The 24347-nt window shown below is 35.4% G+C and overlaps 2 protein-coding genes across 2 annotated transcripts; one reads left to right on the top strand and one right to left on the bottom strand.

Moving 5' to 3' along the window:
- The first annotated feature begins 1133 nt into the window (after window positions 1–1133).
- On the top strand, window positions 1134–3652 carry LOC132268442 (high-affinity nitrate transporter 2.1-like). Its single transcript, XM_059769287.1, has 3 exons — window positions 1134–1943; window positions 2199–2314; window positions 2396–3652. Exons 1-3 carry the CDS (start codon window positions 1134–1136, stop codon window positions 3060–3062), a joined length of 1593 nt encoding a protein of 530 aa, XP_059625270.1. The 3' UTR covers window positions 3063–3652.
- A 12243-nt stretch (window positions 3653–15895) lies between these two features.
- On the bottom strand, window positions 15896–24146 carry LOC132269601 (cell division cycle protein 48 homolog). The gene is made up of 9 exons (XM_059770856.1): window positions 24003–24146; window positions 23694–23859; window positions 22223–22451; window positions 18877–19643; window positions 18560–18781; window positions 18371–18442; window positions 17980–18261; window positions 17423–17782; window positions 15896–16464 (listed from the first exon to the last, which is right to left on the bottom strand). Exons 1-9 carry the CDS (start codon window positions 24032–24034, stop codon window positions 16174–16176), a joined length of 2421 nt encoding a protein of 806 aa, XP_059626839.1. The 5' UTR covers window positions 24035–24146; the 3' UTR covers window positions 15896–16173.
- Window positions 24147–24347: the final 201 nt, after the last annotated feature.

The raw sequence follows: 24347 nt of genomic DNA on the forward strand, positions 1-24347 counted from the left end.
TTTATCAACAGATCGCTTAAAATGAATTTGAAATTTTCATTTATCTTCATCATTTACAGGAGCTTTATCTTTTTTCCAAACCTTCCTTTGCTATTAGATATTTAAGGGTTCTTCTGGACCTTGGACAACCCCTTGAAATTATACAAGAGGCTCGGATCACAAGCCCCTTCCTAACACACAACACCGATACTTCCTTTTCTTTGACTTGTCAAGACTGTTAATCTTGACTACAAGAAGTGTTAGTTAGTTTGGGATGGTGTTTTATGTGTTTTTGATATTTTGTATCTACCTGGTGATCTTGTTGTAGATGCCATATAGCATATGGCATGTTTTCTTGCCAGGGCAAAAAATAAATAAATAAATAAAATAACTTTCTTGAAATCAATACAAACGGCAACCTTGAATTCTGGTGAAATTATCATAAAAGTCCTATATCACATAAATACGAACACGTGATTTATCCCTTCCTTGGATCATTGCATGATCACTACTCTTATAATCACATACAATAAGAAAAGTTTGAATTCAATTATAATAAAATCGATTTTAAAATAAGAGATTAATTTCATTAAAACTGATTATAATCATTAAAATCAAATTGAACCAAAGTTTAATAACGGACTTTTTACCAAAGTTTAGCTCCACTAATATATATTTTTTCTGTAGGAAATAACTCTTAACAATATTTTTGTTGATGAGATTTTAACCTCCTACTTTTTATTTTGAAAGGAAAAAATATATCACTGTACCACTTGCTTTCGTATCACTTCATTCCTTTCAGCACCTTCACGCATTATCACTCTAATGTCGACATATGTATAATTTTTTAACATCAATATCTAACCATTCCATAAGGTTGGAGGTATAGTCGTACAACTTGATATTTGTGCATAATCAAACTTAATATAAGAGGCTCATAAAATGTTTATACAGATCATCCTTATCATGTAAATAGTTCCTAAAAAAATCATGCTACTTGACAATTTTTATATGCCTAGGGTTTGACAATTTCAATGGCCAACCATTATAAATACCACATCAAAGACAACCACAATCATATCATCATAGTAGCTTTATTCACCTCCCTCCATTTCAATCACTGATAGTGATCCCTAGGGAAAGAAGAAAAAAAAATGGCTGCCAATGAAAGTTCCTTCGGGACCTCCATGCATGGAGTGACAGGCAGAGAACAAACCTTTGCTCTCTCCATTGATTCTCTCACTGTCCCTACTGATACCACACCAAAATTTGCCCTACCAGTTGATTCTGAGCATAAAGCAAAAGTCATCAAAATCTTCTCCTTTGCTCAACCTCACATGAGAGCCTTCCACCTCTCATGGATCTCCTTCTTCACCTGTTTCGTCTCCACCTTCGCGGCTGCTCCTCTCGTTCCGGTCATCCGTGACAACCTAAACCTAACCAGATCAGACATCGGGAATGCCGGAGTTGCCTCCGTTTCTGGCAGCATCTTCTCTAGGCTTGTGATGGGTGTGGTTTGTGACCTAATAGGGCCACGGTATGGTTGTGCAGTTCTCAACTTGTTAGCAGCTCCAACTGTGTTTTGCTTTTCGTTTGTTTCGTCGGCTCAAGGGTTCATAGCCGTCCGGTTCATGATCGGATTCTCCCTCGCGACGTTCGTGTCGTGTCAGTACTGGATGAGCACAATGTTTAATAGTATGATCATTGGGCTTGTCAATGGAACCACCGGTGGATGGGGTGACATGGGTGGCGGAATCACTCAGCTTCTCATGCCATTTCTTTATCATGTCATTAAACTAGCAGGAGCTGCCCCGTACACCGCGTGGAGGATCGCTTTCTTCATCCCCGGGTGGCTTCATGTGATCACAGGGATCATGGTCTTAACTCTTGGCCAAGACTTGCCTGACGGCAACCTCAGCACCCTACAAAAGAAGGGTGAAGTTGCCAAAGATAAATTCTCAAAGGTGATTTTTTATTTATTTTAAAAACTCACACACACTTTTGCCCTGCCCGGACATGTATTTTCAGATTATTACTAGTTTACATCTCTTACGAACGTCCAACTAGTCAGGTGTCTCACATAGCTGACACCTGACTGCTATGTGAGACACCTAGCTGTTCAATGTTTGGAATTTTTGTTTTGGTGACAAAGTCATTACTCGTGTGATACAATTGATATCTATGTTATTTTTTATATCTGAATTGTTTCTCTTGTTCAGGTGTTTTGGTATGCAGTCAAAAACTACCGGACATGGATCTTTGTACTGCTCTATGGCTATTCCATGGGTGTAGAATTGTGCATCAACAATGTTATCGCAGAATATTTCTATGACAGGTTTGTTTCAATTCCTTCACACCTACAATAATGTCATGACCAATCCAAGAAGTGAGCTACTAATAATTTTATGTGTAACAGGTTTGATCTAAAGCTACACACAGCCGGAATGATTGCAGCCACCTTTGGCTTGGCAAACATTGTGGCTCGACCTTTCGGTGGCTATGCTTCAGACCTAGCAGCAAGAAAATTCGGCATGCGAGGGAGGTTATGGACCCTTTGGGTGGTTCAAACCCTAGGAGGTGTATTCTGTATTTGGCTAGGCCGTGCCAATTCACTCCCACTCGCTGTCCTAGCCATGATCCTCTTCTCTATTGGAGCTCAAGCCGCGTGTGGAGCGACATACGGCATCATTCCCTTCATTTCCCGGCGAGCTTTGGGGCTAATCTCGGGCCTAACCGGTGCAGGAGGCAACTTTGGAGGCGGTGTGACACAACTAATGTTCTTCTCAAACTCAAGATTCTCCACTGCTGCAGGTCTGTCTTGGATGGGTGTCATGGCTGTAGCTTGCACTCTTCCTGTGGCACTGGTTCACTTTCCTCAGTGGGGAAGCATGTTCCTTCCGCCATCTAAAGATGCCAAATACACAGAAGAACATTACTACGCATCGGAGTGGAATGAGGAGGAGAAAGAGAAGGGCTTGCATCAAGGAAGTGTCAAGTTTGCCGAGAACAGCCGGTCGGAGCGCGGCAAGAGATCAGTAGCATCACTGTCAACCCCGCCCAACTCTACTCCAATCCATGTTTAATGTATATAATTTAGTAACACTAGTATTAGTATCATGCATGATGCTAGTGGAACTTAGCTAGTAAACTCAATTGGAAAAATAAAAAATAAAAAAGAGCAAGTCTGTGATGAGGGCACAATCAACCGGCTCATATCAGAGCTGCAAGATCCAACGGCGATGAGGATGTGAGCTCGCTGAGAATACCCTTGTCATAGCATTTGCCAAAGAAAAGAAGAAGGAAAAAAAATTAAAAAAAAATTCCTACTACTACCATAGTTTCTGATTTCATGATTTCAGCATATCTACCACAACAATCGTACGCCGTACAGATTGAACCGTCCTGATCATGCCATTTTTTTCTTTGTTACGTATGCATGCATATTTTGTTTTTTTTTTGTTTTTTTTTTTGGTTGAATTGCAGATTTTGTTTTGCTCTGTCCGTCCTCTACTTGTGTTATTTTAATTCTAGTTTAAATGGTCATGAAATGTACGTAAGTTGAATTTTTTGTGTTGTTTAATAATATTTCTCATCTTTTCCTTTCACTTTTCGTGTATCTCTGAAATCTTAATTAAAATGTTAGTCTTGTATCCTTTGAATTCAAGAATTTCTATAGTTGTTCATTGTCCTACAAGCAGCGCGCCATGACTTTGTTAACTTTCCTTAGCAAATATCTTTTCATTCTATCAATGAGTAATATGAAGATAAATAATCAAAGGGTCTCTAATCCAAAGGTATAATTAACCTTGTAATTGTCAAAGAGCAGAGAGGGTTTGATCGACCTTGCAAATAGTGTTTGCTCTACCGTTCTCTGAAAAAAACATGAAGATAAATACATGTGTTAGCAAGATAATTATGATGATGAAATGGTTTATGCTTGAATGAGTAATACAAATCAGTTTATTAAAAAAGGGACCAAGAAATTTCTCGGTTCATTGACTCAATTTTAAAATAACGTAAGAAAGAAGGGTGGTTCTGTTCTTAAATTTTCAGTTGACTATTATATATATTAATTAATTAATTAGCTCACCACATTTCTCTCTCAACAAGTCAAATGAAAACTGCTCTATCTTATCAAAAGCTTCCTTTCCTGGCGGGAATAATGGAATTGCAACTATAATGAGGATACGCACCACTACTTTATATTTTACTTCAAAGCCACACTAGCTACCTCCCCTAGTTTTTAAAACCAACTTGCAAATTTGTTTAGAATCCTTAATTATAATATTTAAGCCTTGTTAGTTTCGTGGATTTTTCGAGGGAAAAGATGGAGAGATATATATATTATTCAATTTTCTTCATCACCACTACACTCACATAATTAAATTGGATTTAGTAATTACTGAATTCGGTTCTTAAATTATTATTCTTTATATAATTGGAGATTTCTCGAGAAGAGAGATGGAGAGATTTTTCTCAATTTTCTCTTCTACCACTACGCTTAACTACCGAATTCGATTATTAACTTATTTATTCTTTGTATAATTGTATTGAGGGAGTAATATAGATGTACTTTTCCTTATATAACTTTCCCTCTTCTTTTTTAAAACTTAATTTTTTCCTAACCTATTTCAATTTGTTGAAGTTACAGGTATTAAAAGTTCAACGGCTAGTCCAGAGAGTTCTTAAAAAAAGAAAACAGAAGGTAACTAAATGGTATATGTGAAGGAATGAATATTTAGATGCGTGTAAGCACTAGTACAGAGAGTTGCATTAGCACCAAATATTCCGCCTAACTCTAAGCCAACACCATGTTCGGTAGTGAATATTCTAGTATAGTTTGTATTAGCATCGTGATGAGGTGGATACTTAAGTAAACTTTCAAAAAATAAATAAATAAATAAATAATAAAAGAAAATCGTATGCAGCCGTACACATCAACATCGTAAGCATATGGAATTTTTCCGTACGCATTTGATTTTTTTAGTAATTCATTTGTCTAAGTCTTCGATAATTAGTGTAATTTAAATAGTGAAATGTTAGTTTAGTGAGGGGTGTGTCCTTTGATCATATCGTACGTATTTTAGTTGCTTATCATCTTTTCGTGTCTTTTCCTCCCACTTAATTATTAGTTGTTCTTCAAAATAAATTATTTCTGTTTGATTTTTAACCATCAATGTATAGGGGTTGTGGTTATTTGGTAGTAAACTAGTAATGGTAACTCAAGGTCTCATTACATTGATATTTCAAGTTCCAATTCGTGATTCAAGAGTAATTGTAAATATTCAAAATGTACAATGTTAAAATAAAATAAAAAACAATTTATTTTAAACTTAAAGATATGTTGATTATCTCCGATATCTACCTGGACTAATTTTAATTGTGATACTAAACCCCTTTTTATATCTGACCCATTTTTTATTTATATTATTGGTATTATCCAAATTTTATTTCACAAAAAAAAAAAAAAAAAAAAAAAAAAAAAAAAAAAAATTGATTGGCAGAGAAATTATAGTAAACGGAGTAAGTATAATAGATAAGATGGACTTACTTAGACATCCCATCTCATTAAAGATGAGAGGATCAGACAAAAGGATGGTAAATGGATAAGCTCGACTTTAGTCCATCCCATAACTTAATATGTTCTTAAATAATAGTAGCAAACTACTAAGTCGATAACTATCCCAATCAGCATATGTTGGTTATGTTAATTAATAAATTCGTTGTTTTATGGAGAGCTAAATTCAGGTTCTTAACAAGAGATTTTATTTACTGACTTAAAATTGATAGAATGTTCAACTTCTCCAACTCGGGATTATCCAAGTTTAAATCCCACCTATCCCAAATTCGCCCAAAAAAAAAAAAAAAAATCCCAGATAATTAATTTAGGATAATATTTGAGACTGCTTCTGAGCCTGACCCATACATGCATGCATGTGTGGTTATGTGGTGGATGAGATTGTTTGAACGTATTTGCTTGCAAAAGAATTGCATCAGCGCCAACCCCGCCCAGGTCTACGCCAACCCATGTTTACTATTTTATAATCTGATCAAACATTAATTTTAACATCAATGACATCACTCACAGTCATACCAACCGTACACATATGTTTTTCCGTACTTATATATATTTATCTTTTAATTTATTTATTTGTCCAAAGTCTTCAACTTGCATTGTACTGTCCTTCAATAATTTGTAGAATACTAAGTTGTTAGATTAGCCATGTGTGTGTTGTGTTTGTCTTCTTGTTTCATTTTTCTTCTAAGGTCAAGAGTTGGTTGTGATCCTCTTTTCGCGTCTTTTCCTCCCACTTTCCTGTAATCTAATTTATGTATATGTAGTTGTTCCTGGTCTAAAAAACCATAATTTTATTAGTTTCTTCTCTTAGCATATGCCACATATATACCATGCCTTTGTTTGACTTTTTATTCTGTCTGTGAGAAAATGCGGGATATATATAAATTTATATATATTTGAATGGATGTACTGATTCCGCAAAATATAATAAGCAAGAACTAAAATAATAAAAATAATTTTTTATTTATATAGAGTCTTGAGACTTTACTCCAAATTAAAAGAACCTGATGAATTATATTTTAAACTCGATATATATATATATATATATATAGGAACGGTTGGCACTGTTTGAGATTCAGTGTCAGCGCATTACATTTCAACTGAGAATTGCTCTTCCTTATCAACAGCCTATTTTCATTGGGTACTGATCAAGAAAAACTGTGTTGGATGACAACTGTCCTGATGATACACATTGAATTACCTAAATACTAGTAGTCCTTAATTGAAGGGAAAAAAAAAAAAAAAAAATGACTCGAGAGAATCCAATAATTGTCTTATTTTCTGTTGGCACCAAGCAATAGTCCCTTTTTTTCTGCCAAAAAAAATAATAATAATAAAATAATTAATCAATAAATACCATAATTTAAACAAACTTCATTTCTGATTTAACTATTTCATCAAGAAACACGATTTCTTTCTTTATGTCATGCCATCCATCTTTTTTAATATTTTTTTCTTTCACCCAAATAAAAAGTGAGAGAGACATCTTCGCTCCCCAGGATGTCTCATATATCCATACCTCACCCTCCTTTCCATCAATTATTAAATCCCACGAGCAGCATTATGCACTCCAGCTGAGTCTTAATAAGCTTGTGACCTTTTGGAGCCTATGCGTGCATTTAATAACTATGCGCCAACTAATTTATAACTCAATTTTTCTTTTAACTAAATGTGTCCGATCAACATACTAAGTAAAGGTGTCATGAGCATTACTTCTAACAGAAATATTATAGAAGTATAAGTATGTCTTGTCTTGCCAAGTCGTGTCAAGTGTTGACCCATTAATTAAACGTGATCTATTCAATAATCGTATTATATTCTTGTGAAGGTGGTGGAAAATGAGTTTCTATAAAACGAACGAGTATCCATGTGTTGCCCAAATAACTAGGTCCCACTACCACGACAACATGTCAAAGCTCGAAGGGAAAAGACTCTCATATGGGATTAGATTAATCGACAATGATCCCTTTTTTTGTTCCATTTTTTATTTAGAAGATAAAAAAAATGACATTCTTAAGATTTCTTTACACTAATTTCATATTTATTTTCTTCATATAATATTCAAGTGAGTTGATGGAACTTCTTGAACTATATACATATATACTGCAACCGTTCTTTCTTTTTTGAAATCTATAATATTTTGTGAAATTTGAAGTTACAAATTGGATGATCCAATTTATCATGGATTGACCTGTCTGTCAAATCCAACTCATTTACCACAATTTGACAGGTTCGTTGCAATGTCGTTTGCCACAAATCCATTGAATCTGAAAAATAATAAAACCGTCTTTTGACGCATTCAGCATTCATCAAATTATTATATTCTTACTTATATAATGAGATATGATTAATTGATGATACTCAGAATGTGGTACTACAAACCACACCTAAATTCTAGTGATTTGGTTAAACTTTAATAAATATAATAATTTGGATGCTCTGTTTATGATTAACGTTCCATTAAATCTTATACCAGAATTGTATTAGCCAAATAATTCTCCACACTTAAGAACAAACATTTGTCTCACTAATTTTGAGATTCATCAAAGAAAAAGGTCCATTTTGTACCTCAATCACAAATTCGGATAACCTAATTCAATAGATCATCAGCCTACGATGGAAAAGGAATTCAGCTCCAAATTTGCTTCGCAAAATCTGCTTTTCATCAGTAGTACACCACATAGGGGAAGAGCATAATGAAATCATATTTAGAGGGAAGAAATCATTGCAAAGAGTTGTTCTTACTCGAATTTGTTCCAGCATTATTTCAATTTTAAAATTGGAGTCCACGATTGTCCATCGTCAAGAAGAATTCTAAGTGAGTGGAACATCTTACTTTCATCCTACCGTCATTCGTTGTGGCTACGGCACCGGATTGTTACTTCTAGAGCTCATCGGAAACAAGCACTGATACCCACCATTAACGGTTAATTAATCCGTTAATTGCGGTTATCAGTTATGATATGGGTCTGGGCTTTTCCTTTGTTTGCTTCTATTGGGCTTTGCTATGTCCCAGTTTTGGGCTTGTATGGCCTAAGGCCCATTATGTAATTACCCATTATATATATATATATATATATATATATATATTCAGTTGCTAAACATTTCAAAAAAAAAAAAAAAAAAAGTAAAAATTTCGAGAGACCATAAAATTTCTGTTCACGCTCCATTGGAAGCACTGCGAGTAGGTGCCAACAATCAGTAAATACAGTTTTTTCACCCGTTATCTACTGTCTCAGTTACTTTCCCACCCATAATCCAAATATAGTATCAACCCATCAAAATCCAAACCCACCTTACCAAATACAAATATTTCACCCCTCTAATCTGTGTAATCTTCATTTCCAGTATTGAAAGGAAACCTACTCCTTGATTGAAGACCAAACTTTCCATTCCACCAAACACACCCCAAAGATTAAATACATGGCCCATCATCTTCTACCAAACTCGTGAAACACTCGCTCATCTTCAATGAATAGTAAATATGATGTTCCATTTCTTGCTTCCCCTCTAATACCCCACAACTCTCAATATTTGGAAACTTTTATAATCATAATAAAATCTGAAAATCTTAATTTCCCATAAATGGTCTCCAAGTAAATTTGATGCACATTAATTAAAAAGGGGTCATAATAATAATTCAATCCTTTACTGAGAAGAGAGAGAAACCTCAAATGATGTAGAGGTTTCACCAAATCATTATATACCCAGTTCTAAATGATATTTAAAACCACATAAACTAATGAACAACCCCAATAAAAGCCACCTCCAATAATGATTTCCAAATTTTCTCATCTACATTACATTTTCATCCAACTTCATTAATGCAAGTTTTAACCTAAATTCAATTAATACATATTATGAGAATTGCTAGATTTATTAAACTACAACTACCATCACTACCATAATTAATCGATTAAATAGTTGAGCAGGTGTAAAAAGCTAAGCCGTAGATTCAAAACTAAAAGCATATGTAGTTAACAAATTAACAGTTGGAGAACTTTGAAATTGTACAGGAATAGATATTGGGGTCTGTTGCTCCATCGGTGTCATCAACCGCGTCCATCGGGATCAGAATATTTGTCAGTTTTAAGTAGTAGATTAGAGAATATTTTAGAAGTGTAAAGAGTTCTGTAAAAATGGAAGATATTTAGATGTAAAGTTTTAGAACCTATATCTTTGTTATTGATTGTAATGTGTCATAATAGTGGGAAGCATCTATATAAAGAATAGAGGTCTCATTATAATCCTTTAAGTTCTAACGGTGCGGGTAGGGTTGATACGTGAGGTTATCAGGGATGTGAAATATCAACTTCACCTTCTATTACTCAGAATGTATCAAATAACAAAACATACAATTTACATTTACAAATTGACACGGTCGATTGACACCATCAAAATTAATAGATATTATTATTAAAAAAAAACTGATTATATTACATAATATGTGATAGGGTAAACACTATTACCGAATTTGGTCGAACCTTCCATTTTCAGCTAGTGAACCCATATGTTAGTTAAAGAATATATATATTTGAATTACACATTTACCTCTTAAATTTTATAAAATATAGTGATAAGTTTTTTTAAAAAATTATAAAAATTTGAAATTTGTATGATACCATGACCCAGCCAATCGAATAGTACAACGTTATTAAAATTAAGTAACAGTATGAAGTGATTCTCAACCACATTTACATGAAAAGCATGTTTGTGACAAAATGACGAGGGAATGCCATACTTGTATTTATTTTGTGGAAGAATGCCATGCTTGTGCTTTGTTCATCCTATTTTGTGATAGCATGATATTTTGATTAGTTTGAAAAATTAGAGTTTGAAAATTGGTTTCCATTTGATGCTTGGTAAGATGAACAATAACTTTGGGAACCTTGGCCTTGCATAGGGGGTGAAACATACTTGTTTTAGAAACCACTTTGGATGTCATTTAGGAGCAAATTTTTTAAAAAATTAATATCATGCTTGTTTTTGTGGTCCACATCATCTTATTTGTGAGAATGCTTTGAAAATACACAAATACACAATGCATATGTTTATCTACTGTTAGATTTGGACAAAAAATGGCGCAGATGCGCTCAAACGGCAAAACTCCGTGAACGAAAAAGATTCCAATGAGAAAATATGAATAAAGGAAGAAACAGCGTCGAAAACCGAATCTTGTGCTAAAAGATATGCCCCAAACAAGTTTTATTATATTGATTAATGAAGAAAGAAGAGATCGATCCATGGCGATGTCTTCCTCAACCATGAAGAATTCCACCCCAGTCATGCTTGGCTAAACGCTTTGCTAGGGTTGTGAATTTGTTGTTAGAAAGTAAAATTTTTTTAATTCTATCCAACAAATTTATAAAAATGGTGTCTCTCATCTAAATTCAATTCAAAATTTTGGATATTTTAGATTTGAATTTTGGAAATTTTATTGATAGCGTCCATGTGTATGAAATATAAATAATCTCAAATTTGTATCCACTACAAAAAATGACACCGTTAGATGAGAATGGTTCTCAGTCACTTGGACGTGCACAGTAAAAAAATTTAGGGTTAATTACAACAACACTCTCTGAGATTTGTAGTATTAACAAACATATATAAGTTAGATCCTTTTTGAACAATGAGACCCCTCAAGTTTATAAACTTAAATAATAACACCCCAAACATAATGAAAGTACATATTTACCCTTTGACGGCATAAAATGACCAAAATAACCTCAACCAATATATACAATCACCACTCACCAGTCTCCACAACCACCTCCGTTGTTCCATCACCAACACACAAACCCAACAATTCAAAATTACACACATGTATCTATATATACATATATACATATATATAAAATATAGGGTAGAGGCAGGCCGTTGTCGAAGAGTATGCCAGAGTTTTTGTTGGCCAGAGGCCATTGCTGGGCAAATCAGAATCCGAGCCGGCGATGAGGAATCAGTCGCTATTCCAGAGAAGTGTTTATGCCCCATCAACATAAATAAATATGAGATTATGATGGTGCTCTCTCTCTCTCTCTCTCTCTCTATATATATATATATATATATATATACAGATATAGTCTTCAATCTTGGAGATGAGAGCGACAAAGGAGAGGCATTTTGTAGTGGAGAGAGAGAGCAATCGACGACGACGGACGAAAGGATCTGGGCAGCGCCGTTTAACCGATTTGGGAGGCTATTTAGATTTGGGCTGTGTCATTTTAGTTGGTCTATTTGATATAAAGCCTCTTGTTCGATCTTGCTTTTTTATATACAAAGATCACACGGTGCTATCTCTCTCTAGCTTATCTATAAAAAGATGAGAACAAGGAAAGGGACTTGTTATCCGAGAGTGGACATGTGTTTGGACAAGAGAGAAGTCATCAAGAGAAGAGTTTTAGCCGGAGAACAACAACAGAGGAATTGCCGGAAACGTTTGAAGACCGCCAGAGTCTGTGATTTGTTCGATTCGTTGCCGGATGATCTCGTTCTTACTTAGCTCCACCGCTGCTTGGAGCCGGCAATGAGGAATCAGTCGCGATTCCGGCGACGATTTTTTGGTTCACGATTCACGATTCCTGTAACGGCTGGATGGCATCATCGTCAGTCCTCAACGCAGAGCTCGGAACTGCAGCGGCGGCGGCGCGGAGATCGGAACTGCAGCGTGGGCGGCGAGGTACCGGTCATCGAGTTTAGATTTTTTGGAGCAGAGGGTAGAGAGAGAAACCTAGGGTAATTCTGTAATATATATTTTTTTGATATTTTAGATTAATAATTGATATTTTATTGAAGGGCAATTTTGTCTTTTCATAACTTTTAGAGGCTTGTTTGGATAAAAATTTTCGCAGGGAGTGTGAGTGTTCAAAAAATGACTAACTTATATATGTCTGTCAATACCCCAAATTTCAGGAGGTGTTGTTGTAATTAATTTAAAATTTTATTAGTGGGCTAAATTGTACCACACATATATCAACCAAGGTCAAACAGTTCTTTATATTGATCAGTCTATTAGTCGGCTAAATTGTAAACCCACATCTATCAACCAAGGTCAAACAGTTCTTTAGATTGATCAACCGAATCTCAAACACTTCAAAACTTGAATTAGTTTGCTTGTCTTATATATAATTATGTAATTATCGGCTCTATACAAGAATTTTGTAACATTATATATATATATATATATATATATATATATATATATAAAAGAATTTCATAAGAAAGTACTATTTCGCCGCTATATATATTCTTAGGGGGAAATAAATCAATGAAAAAATTGTGAAATAAATGGTTCTTGGCAGATGTTTTCATTGTATCATATTAAAGGTATTTAAAAAGGGTCACCCTTTCATTTATGTCCATTTAAAATAAATGGGCAAGTAGTTGACAATGGTGCACAATCAACAATATTAGATGTCGAAGCTTTACCGGAAGCCAAAACTCGAGTGTGCTATAAGTATCTAATAAAGTCTTGCCTCTGCATGTTATTTATGTTCATTTATTATCTAGTAAATGACTAAGAAGACGAGAACTCTCACTCTGGCTCATTTTCAAAATCTTAACCCCCAAAACTACCATCTTGAAGTAGGAGTCTCACCAAAGGTCCAAAACAATTCATTTACATGGAACTCATGTGGGTCCCATCTAAATGAATCAAATAGTTTTAGATTTTGATAAAAAAAAATAAAAATAAAAATAAAAATAAAAAAAAACAACTTTAGACAAATAACAAAAATATATATATAAAATTTTCGTTATGATTGATACTAAAATGTTTTTAATTAAGTGCGTCTGATAACACATAATTTATAAAGTAAAATTTTGCTTATGTTATGTTTGGTAGCATAAAATCAAATCAGCGTTTTGAATTTGAGATTTGAATAATTTTAGTTAAAAGTTTGAACAATTTTTTTTTTATTTTTAATTTCAAATCTAAATTCAAAGCAAACATAACATTAAGTGTGTGTTTGGCTGCATGGAATTGAAATTGATGGAATTTGAAAAAAAAAAAAATCCTTCAATTTTCTTAGTTAACCTTTTTCAAATTCTAATTCCAATTTCAAGCGTCTAATTCTATACAACTGAAAAAAAATTGAAATTAAGGCTCCGTTTATTTCGACGTAAAATATTCTATTTAAAAAATATTTTTATTTTTCAGGTAAAATATTCTTTTATTTTTACTTTGTTAGTGTTTGATAAAGGCCTATTTCGAGGTTGAGGTCGAGTCCATAGGGCGGAGCGTGTAAAATAACTTGTTAAAATTTTATGAATAAATTATTTTTATTAAATTTTAATATTTTACGATAAGTAAATACCAAAAAATAAAAATATACTTTTTAAAAAATATTTTACGAAAGCATAAGCCAAAGCAAACATGGTACTTTATTACTCAAAGATGTAAATGAAGTGGATTGATTAGATTTAGGGCATGTGAAATGGGACTTTGAGTGCCACTATAGAAACTCACGGGCATTCTCACCTATCCCACACAGACCCACACACATAATCTCCTAAAAAAGGCACCCACCTCACCAACCCATAACCCACACCGCCTAACTAAGGCAAGTACTCCTTATTAGCAATGAGCTGTGCCCATAATATCTGCCCTCTCACAGCTACTCACGAGCCTATTAAGGCCCCCTTCAAACCCCTTATAAAACCCCCCTTTCTCCATCTCGACACCCATATAACAACAACAGCCAAAACAACGTAGCCTCCAACAACAACAACAAGAACAACCCAAATTTTAAGCTTCCTCAATGTCTACTACCACTATTCTCTACACAACACTCTTGTGTCTGCTCTTATTGTCACCAACAACACTTCGAGTAACAATGGCCGGTCGCAACTTGGTACTGTCTAAAAGTGGAGACTATGAGACGGTGAAGCCACATTCGAATCACAAGCGAGACGCATTTCAAGGAGGGAGGGACGTCAAAGGTTGCATGCCAAAGGGGTATAGGCGCTCGTCGGCCCCGAGCCGATGGGTGAACTATCACACATTCGGCTGCTCTCCTACTCCTAGTGGCAACTCTGGGAAGCCTTGAAAGTGCAGTCGAGTGATTTGTACATGGTTTTTTGTGTGTTTATGAGCAGTGTGAGAGTGTGTTCCTACTATATATTGAGAGAATTATTTATATTATTATTATTATTTTTTTTCACCACAAGCATATGTTTTTTGAATGATGAGTGCATTGCATGACTAAATGCAAGTATATACAACAGCTCTATATATATATATATATATATATGAGTGTGTGTGACTTTACAACTCAATGAAATCTTGTATCCGATATCTTTATATAGAATATATACATGTATTTATGTTGTATGAATTCATTTTTCTCCAGTATGCTTTTGGTTCGGTTAAATTCAAGACCACAACATGAATGATGAAAACATCCAGATTTGCACTAAATTCACAAATGCTCGTACAATCGCATTCAAATATACTTGTGAATCGTGATGTTACTTGACCAATCCGTTAAATTCCGAGAGTTCAGTTGTTCTGTGATTTTGGCAGTTTAACAGAATCTGCTAATACTCTGCTAACAGAACAACAATATTTTGTTACTTGAATTTGTGATCACACATATTGACCGCGAAGGGCGGGAATGAGTTAATGCATTTTGTGAAATTGACCGCGAATTGAATTATCTGAAAAATGAGACAAAGATTCACCTCAGGATTTTGGTGATTTTTCTGATACAACACCCACTAGGTGCTGCACTCAAAGTTTATGGCTTTTAAAAAGTGAACTGCCAATTCTCTGGATACCATTGCATCTCTTGTCAAGATTCATGTGATACTTGGAGTTGTGAATCGTGATACCTAGATATGCCCCACTGCCTACTCAGCTATCATTTATTGAACCGGGCTGGCAATTCAACTGTCAACAAAATTATGATTTTTTAAATATATATATATATATATATAACCTTTTTTTTTATATAAATAAATAAATAAAAACAATCCTAGCCCTAAGTAGTAACCAGTGATATAGATTAGATAACCATATGGCCATTCCAACATAGATGCGCTTGTATGTAGTCTAAAAATAGTAAGAATTAACCGCAGTACTATCCTGTTCGTCTGAAAGCCTTAATTTACAGCATATGCAGAACTCGGACACATAAAAAACCATAGTGGACCAACTTGGAATTTTATTTACTATAAATTATTACATGATTCCAGGTCAATCATCATTTGACACTCAAACAAATGTGTAAATTTTATTGCTTTTCACTTGGGTATCAAATGGTGTTTGGCAATGATCCCGGTACCATATAATAATTTCTCATTTATTTACCGCAAGAAAATCGCTTGGTATCTGAATTGCACTTTGGTAAAAGAACAATGATTCACTGACTAAAACAGAGCAGGAACAGGGTTCGCATCCTGAACATGTCCTTACATAAATCCATCCATAAATAACAAAACAATTGGGACTAGGGATGCAACAAGAAAGTAGAAAGTTAACTCAGCAACCCCTTCTTCAAGTCAAATATTGGCTCAAGCCATATGGTGCTGAAGAGAGCATCGCCCATATAGTGCTGAAAATGCAAATTCGAAACTGAAAGAAGTCACTGAAATTAATAAAAAGTAATGTATCTCAAAATCTAATTATACAAGTCATCTTCTTCGGCTCCTCCAGCAGAAGCAGCAAATGGGTCAGATCCAGCAGCCCCTTGTCCAGCCTCTGAAAACCGAAATTCAGTTCCAAACCCCCGAGACTGCTGCAAGGTTTGAGCAAACGCCTGATATTTACGTATGTCGGCATCACTTACGCTTCTACGCGCGTACTTCATAGACTCCTCAAAATGAGCAGCCTTAATCTCGGCCACTTCTTCCTCTACGTCCTCATCCATGGAATCGGGATTCTCGCTTCTCCTCCTCTCCCTCTCTATATCCTGCAATAAGACATAATGGTCTCAGCAAACTGAACAAAGTAACTAGAAAGATTGTTATAATCCCCCTCCCCTTCTTCTAGGGGGATTCATCTAGAAAGCAAATCATTTTGAATGAATTCAGACAAAATGTAAACTTGAAAGAGATATCAACATCCACTCAACACAATGCAAAAAATGGTATGATAACGATGATGACAACATTTTGGAAGATCCTTCTGAGGGAAAACATTGCTAGAGGTAAAACGATTTTAACAATTACAAAGCACAACAGGTCAGAGGCTGAACTTGACAGGGCCACCTGGATTGGAGCTTGATCTCCTAAACCTCAACAAGAGGTTCAAAAGCACCAACTTGTAACATCAACCCACCAAATATAGAAAAGGTATCCCTAACGCAACCATACCCAACAATGAACATCTTAAGATCCAACCTGTGTTTGTAATTGCATTTTTTAGCTCCTGTTGGGTTCAGTACAGATTACATGAAAGCTCAACTTTCACAATGACAATAAAACCTTGACCAACTTGAGGTTGAATGTTGAAGCAAGGTTTGGTATTCAACAAAATTTTAAAGGAAAAAAAAATTAACATTTCATTTTAATTTCAAATGAAGAGGGCACTAACAATTGAGGAAGAGAATGAACATGCATATGGTTGTGCAAAAAGGGGACCCATAACTACAAGAACTTAAAGACCCTCCAAAGATAACGAGATGACCTAGAAGAATGTAAATTGAGTTTATTATAAAACGACATGATGAATTATCTTTGATTTATCTGATATATGAACCAAACAATAGACATGGAGTTGATACATCTAAATAAAATAGTCAGGGTAAGGTTAAGCAAAAAGAACTATAACAGCACATATGAATATGTAGATGCAAGCCTGCAAAACCATGCATAATCTTATTAGAAGAAACTAATTAGATGCATCAAGCAAAGGATGTAGAAGCATACTTTCTCAATGTTCTCCCTTATGGCATACTTGCAAGACCGCTGGCATATCTCTGTAATATCAGCTCCGCTAAAGCCTTGAGTATATTTGGCAAGAGCAGTCAAATCAACATCTTTGGAGACAGGTGATTTTCTCAGGCAGGCCTTGAAAATCTGTAATCGAGAGCTTTCATCTGGCAGAGGGATATAAATTAACTGATCAAGACGGCCTGGCCTCAAAAGTGCAGGGTCAATTATGTCAGGTCTGTTAGTAGCCCCAATAATGAAAACAGTCTTCTTCGCAGACATGCCATCCATTTCAGTCAAAAGTTGGTTCAGAACCCGATCGGCAGCACCACCTGCATCCCCAACACTGCTTCCCCTCTGCAATAATGACAAGAAATTTACTTGTAAGCTGTGATCAAGAATTTAAATTGACGGAATCACCATGTTGCTGGGTTTTAACTTTTAACATGCACATGCAATTATGGTTTTAAAACTATCTTGAAGATTTTCAACCACTTGATATTAAGAGTAATTTCAACCACAGACCAAGTAGTGGTGGGAAATGAAGGGCAAACCTGAGTAGCAATGGAGTCAAGCTCATCAAAGAAGAGTACACATGGAGCAGATTGTCTGGCCTTGTCAAAAATTTCCCGTACATTAGCTTCACTCTCACCAAACCACATAGTGAGCAGCTCAGGTCCTTTAATACTAATAAAGTTGGCTTGACATTCATTAGCAATTGCCTTGGCCAGTAGAGTTTTTCCACATCCAGGGGGACCGTAAAAAAGAACCCCTTTTGAAGGTGACATGCCAAATTTCTCGAACTTCTCTGGATGCTCCACAGGATATTGGACAGTCTACAGAATAAAATGGAAGTAAAGACAAACAAAAACTTAGCCAAGGCATAAGAAGCATTGAAAGAAGAATACTGACACTGCTCAAACCCAAAATAGTTATTTTCATTACCTCCTGCAGCTCCCGCTTAACATTCTCAAGGCCTCCAATGTCCTCCCAGCTGACATTGGGAACTTCAACAACCTGCGCATCGGTTCAAAAAGAAAAGGGTAATGAATATTTGATTCCAAAGAGATGTCCATATTATTTAAGAAACAATACTATTCCACTATACAAAATCACTTCTAGAAATTCATTTACCGTTTCCCGCAAAGCAGACGGATTGCTTGTTCCAAGAGCAGTCTGGAAGTGCTCGTCTGTTACAGCCATGGAATTCAGTATCTCAGCATCAATGGTTTCATCTTCCAAGTCGATGACATCCATCTTTTCTCTGATGCATTGAAGTGCAGCTTCGGTGCAGAGAGCAGCAAGGTCAGCACCAACATACCCGTGAGTGTTTTTAGATATTTTCTCTAAATCTACCTGTATAGTAAAAAAAAATTTGTTACTGCCGTTAAGCTCGATTACCACGTCCAAGAACACAAACTTTAATGAGAATAATGCAAAGTAGGCTTTACCTCATCAGCAAGCTTCATGTTCTTGGTATGAATGCGAAGAACTTCAAGCCGTCCAACTTCATCTGGAACACCAATATCTATTTCCCTATCAAACCTACCAAACCTTCTCAAGGCAGGGTCAATGCTGTTTGGGCGATTTGTAGCCCCAATCACAATAACATGCGCCCGAGATTTCAGTCCATCCATGAGAGTTAATAGCTGTGAAACAATCCGCCTTTCAACTTCACCATGAGTCTTCTCTCGCTTGGGAGCAATTGAATCAATTTCGTCAATAAAAATGATAGCTGGGGCGTTCTTCTCAGCCTCCTCAAACGCCTTCCTGAGATTGCTTTCACTCTCCCCAGCCAATTTGGACATAATTTCTGGTCCATTAATACAAAAGAAAAAAGCACCAGTTTCATTAGCTACAGCTCTAGCTATCAGCGTCTTTCCTGAACCTGGGGGTCCATAGAGTAAGATTCCTTTGGGTGGTTTCACACCAATAGATTTGAAAAGTTGTGGATGCCTCAATGGCAACTCCACCAATTCACGAATCTGAGCCATCTGCTTCCTAACGCCACCCACGTCATCATACCCAACCTCATCCAACCGATCCTCATCCTCCCTTCTCACAGGCTCGCCCTCACAAAATATTTCAGTATCTGGGGCAACCACGCAATACTCCCCTGGGTCAGTCTCAATGACCTTAAATTCTACACTTCTCATCCCTCCTCTCACAAGAAAGTGATCTCCTTTCCTCACTGGGCGGTATGCCTCCATAAAATAAGCTGCAGATAAAATATTGGCAATTGGCATAAATCAAACACATCTCATCAATGCAAATGGTTAACCAAAATATGGGATGAAAGACATTTCAATAATGAAACTAAACACAATTTCTATAATGAGTTAACCTAAACGATTTACATTCTCAACTAGAAAGAAATATCAACACAAAATACCATATAAAAGATAACGAGCATCAACTAGTTACTAAATGCAAATTAAATAAATAAATGGAAAACTGATTAAGGAACACAGTGATGGTGGCCATTCTATTATCAACACAAGCCCTTGCAGTTACAAAAACATTTTTATTGGTGTTCCAATTTTCACAGACACAATGTCCTACTACTAAATCAATCTAGTCCCCATTTAAGATAAATATATCTGCTATTGTGCCGAGAAGGGGGGAAATAAAACGAAATCTAAAATTATGTAGATTAAAATCCTCCACCTTATTTTTTATTTTTTGATAAGTTAAATTCCTCCACCTTATTAAGACTGAAAAAGAATAATCCATTTCTCCTATTTCCACTTTTAGTTTGCAGCGTTCGTCAAACTGTCACCATACAAGGTATAGAGTTTATAGATGAAGCAGACAAATTTTTTTTTTTTCCTAGTTGGTACTCACGCACGTCTCTTCTGATAGATGGACGAGTCATCCTTCCTCCTTCCCAAATTTTCATCTCTCCAAATATGGACGGAAGACGCCAAGGAAAAAGGCAAAGCTATTATCGAAGTTTTTTAATTACAAAACTTTCCTTATAATTAACACTCTCTCTTCACTTCTCTCCTAACAAACAAAACAAAAATATTATCTCATTCTCTTCTCGTCCATCCAACCAAACAAATGGAGGGAAGTACACAATCTCTTCCCTAGGGATGTCTCATTCATCTCTTTTCTCTCCCTTCCATCCTATTTTTTTTCCTTCCTACCACACGGAGTATAAGTTATTGGAGATAGAATGTCTATGTTCAAAACGCCTGAGATTAACTAATACTAAAACATGCCTCAACAGGTAGAATGTTGGCAGGATAAAAATATCACCATCTTGTCTGATCTCTAGCCAGATACTTTAATATAGATCATCAGGAACTGAATTCTGTGGTGATATAATTATTTCCTTAAGCATGCAAAGCTCCTCAAGAATGCAAAACAGCAAAACAACAATTTTATAGAACATAAAAACATAAACTTCTCAAAAAATAAATAATTAATTAATTAATTAGAACATAAGGAAAAGTAGACACCAAATCGAGTCCACATGGCTTAGCATTAGTTCCAATCTCAAGTAGTCATCTACATATAAAAGAATGTTGGATACTCATTCCTCCCTTCTTTTGTCAATACATATCAACCCACCAAATGTGATTTCTAAGCACGTTTTATATTTCTAAGCATGTATATCTGATAAAAACATCTCCGACCAATACATGTAGACATTCATCACTTTCCTTTTTCTTCCTTTTTCCTTTTTTTGCCAAATCAAAAGATGAAAACAACTTTGCTAACACATATCATCTAACTGCAACAAATACCCCTAATGTCAAAAAGTTTTAAGTTAGATTGACTTTCTATGCAGCCAGCCCGTGACTTCAATTCCTATTGCCCAGGAAAATGCTAAAGATCTCCAGGCCTATGTTGCACGAAAGAAATGGTCATTACTTGGTGTGACGGTAAAAGCTCAAACTGAGATGTGTGAGGGTGCTGGTTCATGTATGAACTGTGTAAAATAATGCCAAAAGTTCATAGAGACCCTCCCAACAGTCCTCAGGACCAGCACTGATCGTTATCTTTTCTAGTGTAGCCAACAAAACTATGCAAGGTACTTTATCCATTTGTAAATATTTTTTTATTTTAATTTTGTAACAATTAAAAGGGATATTGGGGATGCACTTTTCACAAGGAAATATGTGATGAAACTTTTGCCATTTTAGAACGAAGCATATTTAATCTTTTGATAATTATTGGGGCTAACCGATGAAAGGAAAAAACTAGAAGGCAATGCCACAATTTTTTTATTGGATGTCTTAATGATAGTATGTGCAAACCTTTGTTATATGTCAGATCAGATGCAGATGATGTAACTGTTTAGAATAAGAGCGAACCATGGTAGTATACGAGCATATTTTGATTTAAGAAGTTAGGATCCCTTGATTTTATTATGTCGAAAAATGGTCTCGGATACTTTAAGCAAAAAGGGAAAAAAGGATGACTTTGGCATTTCTTTAGCTTTTTCTCTTTCAATCTGAGCAAACATTCAATTCTAAAGCTAAGAAAATTCAATACCCCTCCCCTTTCTTCAAAAAAATAAATAAAAGAAGATACACAATAATACAAGCACACCACCCTCTCTTTTTCCTATTGTGTGAGTACCAACTAGGAAAAAAAAAAAAAACACAACAACAACAACAACAATAATAATAATAAGAGAGAAGCAAATGGAGATGGACCACCATGCTTTAAACTAAATTAATTTTATATTATAAGGAGCAGCTGAACTTGCGATGTCCCTAGCATTTCAAGACACCAGAACTTAAACCCATGTATACATAAGCAAAGGAGGCAAGTTAAAAAACTTACGTTTCAGATATGCATCAAATAGATCCCCGGTGACACCTTCTATAGTGTCATCTAATGGCAGTACGTGGACACGCTTCCCATACTTAACATCTGGGCATTGGTGCACAGATACAACATCTCCAAGCCGAACCCTCAGATTTGTTCTGACGACCTTGTTCATCCTGATCTTTGGCTCATCACATGCGTCGTCAGCAAGAGCAATACAGACTGTATCCCTCCTCTTCTTGCCCTGGTAACAAAAAGGTGGTAAAATCAATTAAATTAAAATATAAAATCAAAGAATATTAAAACCGTGGCAATCACATATTTAAGTCCACGCAGAAAAGGAAGGGGAAGAAGAGACTTCCACCTAATTAGGACACATAAAACACCAGCACCACCATAAATATATAAACAAGAGATGACAAGGCACATTTCGACATCATATAAGGTAAACTACATTTTACAATTGATGTTGCAATCTTTCAGTAAATACACCTAAAATACTAGTAACATTCTGTAACTTTAAGCAATCCCCACCTTGAAATGAGAGGAATAAAATAGCAGCAACAAAATCACTAGGGATGTGGTCAAGACACAACCTATTCCCTAAGGACTCCACCGAGTCTCATGTGATTCCAATTCTAATAGGTAACTTGGACTCGGACTCGACCGAGTCTCCAAACAAAGCCCCGCACACGAACCGTGTGATAGGTAATGCCACGCCGAAACTTAATCATTGTACTAAGACAGCCTTGCATATTGAATGCAATGAAAGAGCAGCATAAGTTATTTGTTGAAACAGATAAGTGCCTACGCAGCAATAGAATCAAAAGTTTAAGTTATTTGAAATTATTGCTACCATTTGCTTTTTCCATATAAGAAATAAGTTGGATGTGTTACTCTAAAAGAAAATACATTTTTATTAGTAAGATAAATAAATATACATCAATAAAGGCATACATAAACACAAGGACCCGTAGATTTATTTATTTTCGCGGCACTGCTCTCTCTTTTTTTTTTCTTTTTTTTTTTTATTCTATAGCATCCTCTATCCATAGAGTACATCAAGTGTGGTAATACCCAAACAGCAAAATCCATAAACCCAATTGACACATTACAAATTCGAACACAAAGTTTGACAAACCCTCACACAAAAATCAAAATTCTTTCTGCAATAAAAGATAATTCAAATACAATATAGATTTCAAACAGGAGGGAGTGGCAGTTTATCAATGGGACAAAAGTTCAAATTAGTCCTAATAACCAATTTATGCAAATAAGTGATGTCATCTAATAATCACATTGTAAAACCATAAGGACAAGAAGAACTCCAAGGGTTTAAAGATAATTGCTCAAATGTCATAATATAGTACCGGAATAATATGAATTATATCAACACGGTCAATAGCCCTATTATCCAAATTCTACCAAAATAGAAAGAAACAAATACAAATATAAATATAAATTAAAAAGCAAAAGCAACCAAAACCTTGATCATGATTGTATCTCCACGGAAAAGCTGCAACTTCTCCATGGTATCAGGGTGCATCGCGACCACAGAGTTGTCGTCATTGACCGCCTCGTCAACGACGAGTCGATTCGCCGCTTTCTTTCGCTCTAAGATTGCGGTCGAGAAATCCTTCTTCCCACCTTTCCTGAAAAATCATAAAAATAATCATTCGAATTCGTCAAACTCAGTGAACAATCTCAGATCACATCATGGATTGTGAAGTAGTTGAGAATGATAGTAAAAAGAAGTGAGTTAATCGAGTCTGAGTTACGAGTTGGAGGGACTCACGAGTCAGAAGATTCAGCTGCTTCATGGCTCATCTTCGAATTTGATGAAAAAGACGGAGAGAACGAGAGAGGAATCAAAGAGATGATATGAGATTTGGAGTCTCAGAAGACTGGATCGGCTATTTATATAACCATTCAGTTTATTCTTTGTTTTGTCAGGAATAGGATATGTTAAAACCGTATGTGGTTTCCTAATAGGAGTAGTAGTTTTTTAATTTTCTTTTTATTTTAAAGTTAAAAAATTAAGAATTCTATTGGAAACGAATTGAATTCTACTTAAAATGTTGTATTTGGAGTATGAATCGGTATTTAAATTTGAAATGAAAGGAAATTTATTTTAAATATT

This window comes from Cornus florida, unplaced genomic scaffold (genome assembly GCF_030987335.1).
Source record: "Cornus florida cultivar Cherokee Brave unplaced genomic scaffold, ASM3098733v1 CherokeeBrave_3.0.0_Hap2_Chr08, whole genome shotgun sequence".
NCBI lineage: Eukaryota > Viridiplantae > Streptophyta > Magnoliopsida > Cornales > Cornaceae > Cornus > Cornus florida.

Coding starts and splice junctions, on each gene's coding strand:
- LOC132268442 (XM_059769287.1), top strand. CDS start 1,134: ATGGCTGCCAATGAAAGTTCCTTCGGGACCTCCATGCATGGAGTGACA. Junction 1,944..2,198: donor CCAAAGATAAATTCTCAAAG/GTGATTTTTTAT, acceptor TCTCTTGTTCAG/GTGTTTTGGTATGCAGTCAA. Junction 2,315..2,395: donor GCAGAATATTTCTATGACAG/GTTTGTTTCAAT, acceptor TATGTGTAACAG/GTTTGATCTAAAGCTACACA.
- LOC132269601 (XM_059770856.1), bottom strand. CDS start 24,034: ATGAGCCATGAAGCAGCTGAATCTTCTGACTC. Junction 19,644..22,222: donor ATTTGATGCATATCTGAAAC/GTAAGTTTTTTA, acceptor TTTTATCTGCAG/CTTATTTTATGGAGGCATAC. Junction 17,783..17,979: donor TTGACTCCATTGCTACTCAG/GTTTGCCCTTCA, acceptor TCATTATTGCAG/AGGGGAAGCAGTGTTGGGGA.